Source organism: Panulirus ornatus, chromosome 1 (genome assembly GCF_036320965.1).
Source record: "Panulirus ornatus isolate Po-2019 chromosome 1, ASM3632096v1, whole genome shotgun sequence".
NCBI classification, from domain to species: Eukaryota; Metazoa; Arthropoda; class Malacostraca; order Decapoda; family Palinuridae; genus Panulirus; species Panulirus ornatus.
The window spans coordinates 19,875,260-19,884,348 of record NC_092224.1 but is presented as its reverse complement, the minus strand read 5'-3'; the positions used below and the strand labels follow the sequence as shown (position 1 = coordinate 19,884,348).

Here is a 9,089-nt window from a genome sequence, read left to right as displayed (position 1 = left end):
CCTCCAGGAGGGCAGCCCGACGTCCCTCCAGACCAGCCATCCCAGCCTCCACCAGCGCCAGCTGCAGCAACACCACGGGTCAGAAATGTCATCATTACGTCAGACACAACAGATGTAGTCAAGATGGACAGACGGAACCGAACACAACAGGAACAACACTATACGACAGTGACACTCACTTCAGGTATACAACAGATCATGATGAAACACTACAATAAACTGGAACAGCACAACACAACCTTAACAACATGGTGTTACTCCGTAGGCAAAATCATAATAATAGTAATAATAATAATAATAATAATAATAATAATAATAATAATAATAATGAGAATAATGAGAATAATAATAATAATAATAATAACTAATAATGATAACAATAATGATAATCATAATAATAATAATAATAATAATAATAATAATGATAATAATAATAATAATAATAATAATAATAATAATAATAATAATAATAATAATAATATAACATCAGCAACGTGACACATCCTCAATAGAATATAACAACAACAAGAATAGCAAACTACACCAGAGGAGACAACACACAGAACTGAGGACCTAAGAGTATAAGACTCACTCCATACACTTGACGAAGGGATGATTACAAAGATGTAATTACTGAAATACACAGTGCAGAAGAAAAGCACAATAATAGAAAAAAATAATGCGAGAAACACATTACATCGCCAACAGCACAACACTCGACCAGTTACAGACTGTAACACTAGTAACACCACATACACCCGACTACACAATACACTACCATCAACATGATACGGCATGAACAAAATACAGAACAACTCACAAAATACACCAACTGTAATGTACAACATAACACAACACCAATAAATCTACAATACTAATACAGAAAGACGATACGGGTAATATACTTTAATTCCAACACGGTACAAAATAAAGATAGCACAAAAAACATAATCAACACAGCACAACAAAAGCAGAATAATGCAAAACAAACAAAAGCAGACCAATACAAACACAACACACCACCGACGGCACATGACAACACACACAACACAATACATTACCCATAAAGCAAACCCACGACGCAACGTACAACAATACACAGAACAACAAAAATATCAGAATAAATATAGTCTTTTCAGACATATTCGCCATTTCCCGCGTTAGTGAGGTAGCTCCAAGAACAGAGGATTGAGCCTTAGAGGAAAAATCCTCACTTGGCCCCCTTCTTTGTTCCTTCATTTGGAGAAGTAAAAACTGCAGGAGAGGATTTCCAGCCCCCCACGCCCACCCCTTTTAAGCCGCCTTCTAAGACACGCAGGGAATACGTTAATAGTATTCTTTCTCCCGTATCCCCAGGGATAACACACACACACACACACACACATATATATATATCATCTCTAAACTATTTGACAGGGTGTGGCATAAAGTGTGGCGTTCTAGACTCCCTTGTATTGGGTTTCTGACAGAGCGACTTCTTCCCACTGTCCTATCAACAGTGGAGTTCCTCACGGTTCTGACCTATTTATTGCTGCTTGCTAAAGTTTGGTTCACTCTGTACATAATCTTCTCTCCTCTATTTCTAACCCTACTCAACCCTTATGCTGATGATTCTAGTTCACACACCACATCACTTTCCCTTTTTCCTCTGTCTCCTATTCTTCGTTCTCTTTCTTTTACTGAACATATGTGTGATCTTCCTTAATTCGTACCTGTGCGACATCTCAAAATGGGGAAGGAACGACGAAGTTAATTTCGACAGTAGTGAAACATAATTTCCCTTTTATGCCTTTATCAGTCACTTGTTATCCTCCGTTCAGTTCCAAAACACCATAATACAACCCTTCAATAAAACTGACACGTTTGGCATTTAAGCATGTCATCCACTATATCCTGGACACCTCACACAATCAGCACCACAAAGTTCGTACCCCAACAACCGGGATAATGTATAAACGCCATAATTAGTTTTCTTGTTAGCAGATGTTTATGCTTACAGGGGGTTTAATTCGCCCTTGTATGGAGTACCAATCCAACATCTGAGCAAACTAAATCAAAAAGGTAAGTACAGACTGTTATCTCTCACAAGGTCGAACCTCATACAAAGAGACACGCTACCCACAGACCACTAGATGCCTGTTCGCTGATTGTATATACTATACCATAAACACCTCACTTCCACTTCTACACTTCAGCAACGCACTCAGATGAGGGGCCTCTTTTCGTAAACACAACACCGCTAGACTGTGAGATGTTCTGGTGTGTGGAGAGTTGTGAACAAAGAGCAGAGGGGTAAAAAGAAGAGGCTAAGAGAGAGGGACTGAATTTTTCAAAGAAAATTAAGAAGACAAAGAACCGATATTGAAATTACAGTGCAAGCAAACGTAACGAACAGTCTACTGTATAAGAAAAAGTGGAAAAGGAATTAAAAGGCAAAAGCAAAAATCAGTGGAAAATGAAGAATCACAAAGTAACACTTCTTTTTTTTTCGCAAAACTAGAAAAGAGAAATCATAATGAAAGAGAAGGGAGGATAGGACACAAGAGAGAAAGGCTGACATTCATAATGTTTCCCTAACTAGTGTGAGAACAAGGAGATGAGGATATGGGAGAAGCCTAACGTACTGATCCACAAGTCTTTATCTTATTGGGTCATCGCGTTCCTGAGGTTCATTCAGCCCGAGGGACAAGTGGCAACTCACCCTCTTCTCCAGACGAGCTGTGATGGCCTGGACGCTGCTCCTGAGGGAGGGAGGCAGCATCGGCAGGTCCCCCTCAGGCCCTGTAGGAGATGACTTGTTAGTGTGGTACTCGAGCCCGTACATTATCTAACTAAGGTACAAGTGCACTTTGAATCAGTCTAGGTAAATAAGTGTATGGTATAGTTATGATAAACTTTTGGTTACCGTATTTATATCATCATCTATCTATCTATCTGCACACACACACACACACACACACACACACACACACACACACACACACACACATATATATATAACTCTCTATAAGGGGAAATAGAAGAAGGAGGCACGCGGGGAGTGCCCATCCTCCTCGAGGGCTCAGATTGGGATGTCTAAATGTGTGTGGATGTAACCAAGTTGAGAGAAAAAAAGAGAGATAGGTAGTATGTTTGAGGAAAGGAACCTGGATGTTTTGGTTATGAGTGAAACGAAGCTCAAGGGTAAAGGGGAAGAATGGTTTGGGAAAGTCTTGGGAGTAAAGTCTGGGGTTGGTGAGAGGACATGAGCAAAGGAAGGAGTAGCACTACTCCTGAAGCAGGAGTCGTGAGAGTATGTGACAGAGTGTAAGAAAGTAAACTAGACTGATATGGGTAAAATAAAGTAGATGGAGAGAGATGGGTGATTATTGATGCCTATGCACCTGGTCATGTGAAGAAAGATCATGAGAGGCAAGTGTTTTGGGAGCAGCTGAGTGAGTGTGTTAGCAGCTTTGATGCACGAGACCGGGTTATAGTGATGGGTGATTTGAACGCAAAGGTGAGTAATGTGGCAGTTGAGGGCATAATTGGTGTACATGGAGTGTTCAGTGTTGTAAATGGAAATGGTGAAGAGCTTGTAGATTTGTGTGCTGAAAAAGGAGTGGTGATTGGGAATACCTGGTTTGAAAAGAGAGATATACATACGTACACGTATGTAAGTAGGAGTGATGGCCAGAGAGCGTTATTGGATTACGTGTTAATTGATAGGCGCTTGAAAGAGAGACTTTTGGATGTTGATGTGCTGGCAGGTGCAAATGAAGGGATGTCTGATCATTATCTGGTGGAGGTGAAGGTGAAGATATGTATAGGTTTTCAGAAAAGAAGAGAGAATGTTGGGGTGAAAAGAGTGGTGAGAGTAAGTGAGCGTGGAAAGGAGACTTGTGTGAGGAAATACCAGGAGATTGAGTGCAGAATGGAAAAAGGTGAGAGCAAATGACGTAAGAGGAGTGGGGGAGGAATGGGATGTATTTAGGGATGCAGTGATGGCTTGTGCAAAAGATACAAAGATACGTAGCTAGGACGCCATTTGGTAAACAAATGGCGTCCTAGCTCCGTCTCTTCGTTGTATATCAACTGACATATTTCTTTCTTATTCCTCCCCTGATGATGAGATTATTACGCGAAGGTGCACTTGGGAACTTATTGTGTTTCATTTTCCCCGTGGACTCATAGGAATATACTTGATCACGTGCAAAATTGTGATCCTTTCCAATATCTATCTATCTATCTATCTATCTATCTATCTATATATATATATATATATATATATATATATATATATATATATATATATATCATTATCTGGTGGATAATTTCTCCCCTATCCCTGGGGATAGGGGAGAAAGAATACTTCCCACGTATTCCCTGCGTGTCGTAGAAGGCGACTAAAAGGGAAGGGAGCGGGGGGCTGGAAATCCTCCCCTCTCGTTTTTTTTTAATTTTCCAAAAGAAGGAACAGAGAAGGGGGCCAGGTGAGGATATTCCCTCAAAGGCCCAGTCCTCTGTTCTTAAGTCTACCTCGCTATCGCGGGAAATGGCGAATAGTATGAAAAAAAAAATATATGTATATATATATATATATATATATATATATATATATATATATATATATATATATATATATATATATATATATTCCTTTATCGGGGAAAGATCTAAGAAAGAAATATATCAGGTGATATACAACGAAGAGACATATTCAGCTTGTTTCTATACAAACCTTGTACAAATGCTACAACGCACTGGTATTGGATTAACTAAAAAAAAATATTCGAGCATTAAGAAGAAATGAGTAATAATCTATGTTTCAAACACAGTCATAGAGGATTTGAAATGAATGCGGTGGTAAGTGCTTGCCAAACGCAAGTATCGTACACCACCAACACAGGCTTAGGTAGCGGTGAAAAAAAAAAGGGGGGGCCGGGGCCGGGGGTTTGTTCCGTTTTCTGCATCTCACCTCAAGCTGTACAGTTTCGTCGTATACAGGAATGTGAACAAACGCTTTAAAATAACCGGAATATCAAAAGGGAAACATTCCAAAACCTTCCATCTTTTTCAGTGTACCTGAAATTCAACTCCACACTTCAAGTGGAAACCTTTATACCCATGAGGAGGACGCACTTGAACCTATCCTAGAGAAACATGATATGATTTACAATAAGAGGTGTTCAGAGAACCACACGATCGCACCAAGCTTTCGCGCGGTGTGGCCTCAGTGTTCACACTGAGGTCGTCCCCTGCATATCTCTCTATCCTCGACAGAAATTCGAAGCTATGTCTTCCATTTACAATGACTAACGACTTCTGAAGACCCCTGGTGGGTAATGAATGAAGAACTTCACCCTCCGCTCGCGACGCCACCTACCTGTCCATTACAACACGGCGGAGTTCAGCCCGCCCACCTCACTTACTTCACACTCAACAGCTGGTTCTGTGTAGCATCAACCCTCGGGTGATGGTCACTCCTCTCCTTTCCCTAAGTTCACTCCCTATTACGCACAAACGCACAAGGACACTCCCTAACACATGCACAAACAAACAAAGTACGCATGTGTCTAGAGACAAGGCAAAAGCATGTGGAAATGTTCAAATGATATGGGAACATTCACATAATAAAACGTTTACATGATATGGAAACGTTGTTATCATACGAAAACATTCACAATAAAGAAACGTTTACTAATACAACTCAGTGACACGTCATAAGACTGCTTCTTGTTAGCTTTGTCTTGAACATTATCTTACGAATCATAAAAGATGAAATCACATCAAAATTAAAGGTTTGGGTCATCCTAAATATGAGACTAGAATCTACTGTTAGAATCACACTTTACACGCGAAGGTTTGGATCAAATGTAACATCTCAAGCGCAAATCAGAGTCACTGTGTATTGAAAAATGCAACGTAATACGGTACTTAGATTTCTAGACATATTCTGTGGGTATTAAGAACTGATAAGAAGTCCCACGGTTACTAAGACATGACTAATTCTATGGTGTTACCGTTGATGGTGCATATCTCCAGAAGAAGAGGCTCGACGGGCGTGGATTTGAGGGTTGTGGGCGTGAGAGGTATGAGGGCGCCATGGGCGTCCCGTAGTTTCACGATTCTCTGGGTGGACGAGGAAGGGTCGGTATGGCCGAGTGCCTCCAGCAGGGCGACTTGAACTTCCCGCGCCTTCCAATGTGGCCAGATGGTCAAAGATATTAGTCTCTTCTTGCCATTATCTTCCTCAGTCTCCTCCTCATCTGAATATGTGATTACAAAACCGAACTTCTGCATATGAGCTTCACTATAAAACACCAAACATCGCCACTATTTCTGCAAAATATATTTCACTAATTTTTTATCTTTTTGCTTATTCACCAAACTTTTAGGATAGTTACTGTAAACTTTTATCACAGAAAACGGATGTCAAGTTAATAAACTGATCGATCAATATTACCCGTTACAATGGCCTCACTCAAATAATTACCATGACACTGTGTGTTACATCAATATACACTTAGAGTGATATCAAGTTACTTGTTTGATTTCGTGTGCGAATATTTGTAAATCTAGACTTACTTTTTTGGTCGAGTTTGTTGACCAGAGCCCACAATGTGAGCGGGGCGGTGCCGTCCATGGTGGCGCTGGTGGGGGAACTCGTGTAGTGGGTGAGGCCTGGCAGACCCTTCACGTGTGCTCAACGCTGACGCCAGACGCTGTTCACGTCACCCTTGCATCACCACACCACCGCAGCTTTAACAATAGCTCGCTAGTGCACCGTACCACAACACGGCTCTGATGTACAGAGATAGTTATTTGTGTGTGTGTGTGTGTTATTATTAGCTAACTTGCTCAGTTTATCTGTGGGGATATCCCTCCACTCTTCCTGCGCTTCAAGCGTTGCTCCACCTCCCAGACCGGCTGGCTAGAGTATCATATAGCCACTCGGGATATAAAACAGAGTTACCAATCTATAGCCACTCGGGATATAGAACAGAGATACCAATCTCTTTATGATTCGCTGCACGGCTGCAAGGTGGATTTCTGTGGTGTGATATTTTGACATTGTATTCTTGTATTCATTGGCTATGTGGTACATGAATCAGTGTTGGTTCTTGAAGATGAGGGAGGAAGTACAGCAGTATACGTGGAGAGTAGGTACACTGGCCCGATTATCAATGACTCATATCACTTGGTATTCCATAGTACGGTGCCCACCAGAGATGATGAGGAAGTCTCGTGCCTCACAGACTGCCTCTTCCTGCACCTGCCTCTTCCAACACCTGCACCTGCCTCTTCCAACACCTGCACTTGCCTCTTCCAGCACCTTTCATGTGGATGTTTCTAGTTTACTCTGGACTCTGCCTCCCTGACTACTGACCTCCATGATAGCACAGTCGTCCCCTACAGACTCAGCATCTGCCAGCCAACCTCCACATAGACTCACTCGTCCTTCATAAATTCTGTCGCCTCACCTCAACTTCGAACTCCCACGAGCGTACATTTCTGGTTCCCTAACGGACTCTCCTTCCCTGAGAGTAACCATTTGTTTCGTCTCCCAACCGCTATGTGGATGGAACCTCATTCACCACAGACGATACTACTTCCATTTCAAAATCTATTTTCTTTTTCAGGGTCGCTCCTCTCGCTTTCTGTTTCATCAAAACTAAACTACCTGGCCACTTTCAAACTGTTATCCTTCCGTGCACCACATATACATCTAACTCATTAACTGTCTCCACGCTTCACATTCTTCCCTACACTACTCTTTCTCATCAAAACCTTTGAAGAGAAACATGGATAAGTCCAGCAAGCTTTTTCACTTGGTTTCCGCCAGTCTCTGTTATCACCGAGGAGGAAGGGTCCAAGCCCATTCCAAGACCCATGTCCCTTTCATGGACACGATTCTTTTTTTTTTTTCCATTCGTTTCACTATCAGTCGCAGTCTTCCAACTGATATTCCTTCTCCTGAACACCATTTTCTAATTCACTTGTTTTAGAAACTCATTCTTTCATCTGTTACCTTCACTCACAGTTTCATTTTAAAGGTTCCGTGTTTACTCGAACACCAATGAGCCTTGAATCTCCAAACTTTGAGGTCATCCGGTTCAAGAGTCGTCTCTTAACTACTAAAATTTTCCTCGGTTTTGCTCATTTTTCTCCTACTTTATAAAAACATCCTAATTTGTTTCGACAATCTAAATACCTGCCCTTCGGATGTGTCCTCCTCTCGCCCTTCTTCAAGGTGAGGTCTTTCAGGGTCTTCTATTCCTAATGGTCTGGATCGAATCATCAGGCACTCTGTCCATATTCCATACCTCCATGATGACTCTCCCAACATCCTGGGTCTGTTCTTATCTTCAGTCGTACGCGTTATAGCTATGCAATCCCGCCCTCAGTTGGCTCATGTATCCGCACTCCTACAAATGTCTCTTTACTCACTAAACTTCTTCGACTGATGAATGGACTTACGAAAATTCCTTAATATCTTTATTATCATCTCGGGAGGTGATTCTATTTTTGCTGAGCGTATAGCAGAGATTATCATTGCAAGACTGGAAACATATATCCCTTTTACCTCGCACGCTTTCTCCTAATGTGTTTATTTAATTCCTGTTCAGAGCCCATTCAGGAAAAGGACGTGGTATTATATCAGTCCTGGGAAAGCTTTTCTTCTTCCGACCAGCATATAGATTCCCTCTCTGTGTGAAACCATTACAGATATGTTATTCGTGAGAAAAAGATTTCCTTTATCCTAAAGAAGTGCGATACACTCTCCTCTTCTCGTGAGAGGCCTCTGTAGTAAAAATTATCTCTCAACAACTTTTCTCCCACTAACCTCTACTTCCCTTCTCTGTCCAGACGACAAAAGAGATGTTACTCCTAATGACAAATCAATTCGTTCTGGTGTTCTTTTCTCCTGGAAGTCCACCGTGGATGAATAACATTCCTAGACCACTGTAGCACATTTTGCTAATGCTAAGGCCCTCCCCATGGTCTCGTCGCACACCCCAGATATAACTTTTTTCGCTAAACACAAGCAGAGGCTACAGACTGAGTAGCATCCTTCGTCTTTTGAAGGGACGTGATTCTGTGCTCGT

The 9,089-nt window shown here is 41.5% G+C and overlaps 1 protein-coding gene across 1 annotated transcript in view; it reads right to left on the bottom strand.

Annotated features, from left to right (window-relative positions):
* Positions 1-9,089, bottom strand: part of LOC139763075 (uncharacterized) — a 10,013-nt gene extending 924 nt beyond the window's left edge. The window contains exons 1-4 of the mRNA XM_071689125.1: positions 6,568-9,089; positions 6,003-6,248; positions 2,702-2,781; positions 1-61 (exon numbers count right to left, since the gene is read on the bottom strand). The exon at positions 1-61 is cut by the window's left edge and continues 924 nt beyond it. Coding sequence (XP_071545226.1) covers positions 1-61; positions 2,702-2,781; positions 6,003-6,248; positions 6,568-6,625 — 445 coding nt within the window. The 5' untranslated portion in view covers positions 6,626-9,089. The remainder of the gene's footprint in view (positions 62-2,701; positions 2,782-6,002; positions 6,249-6,567) is intronic.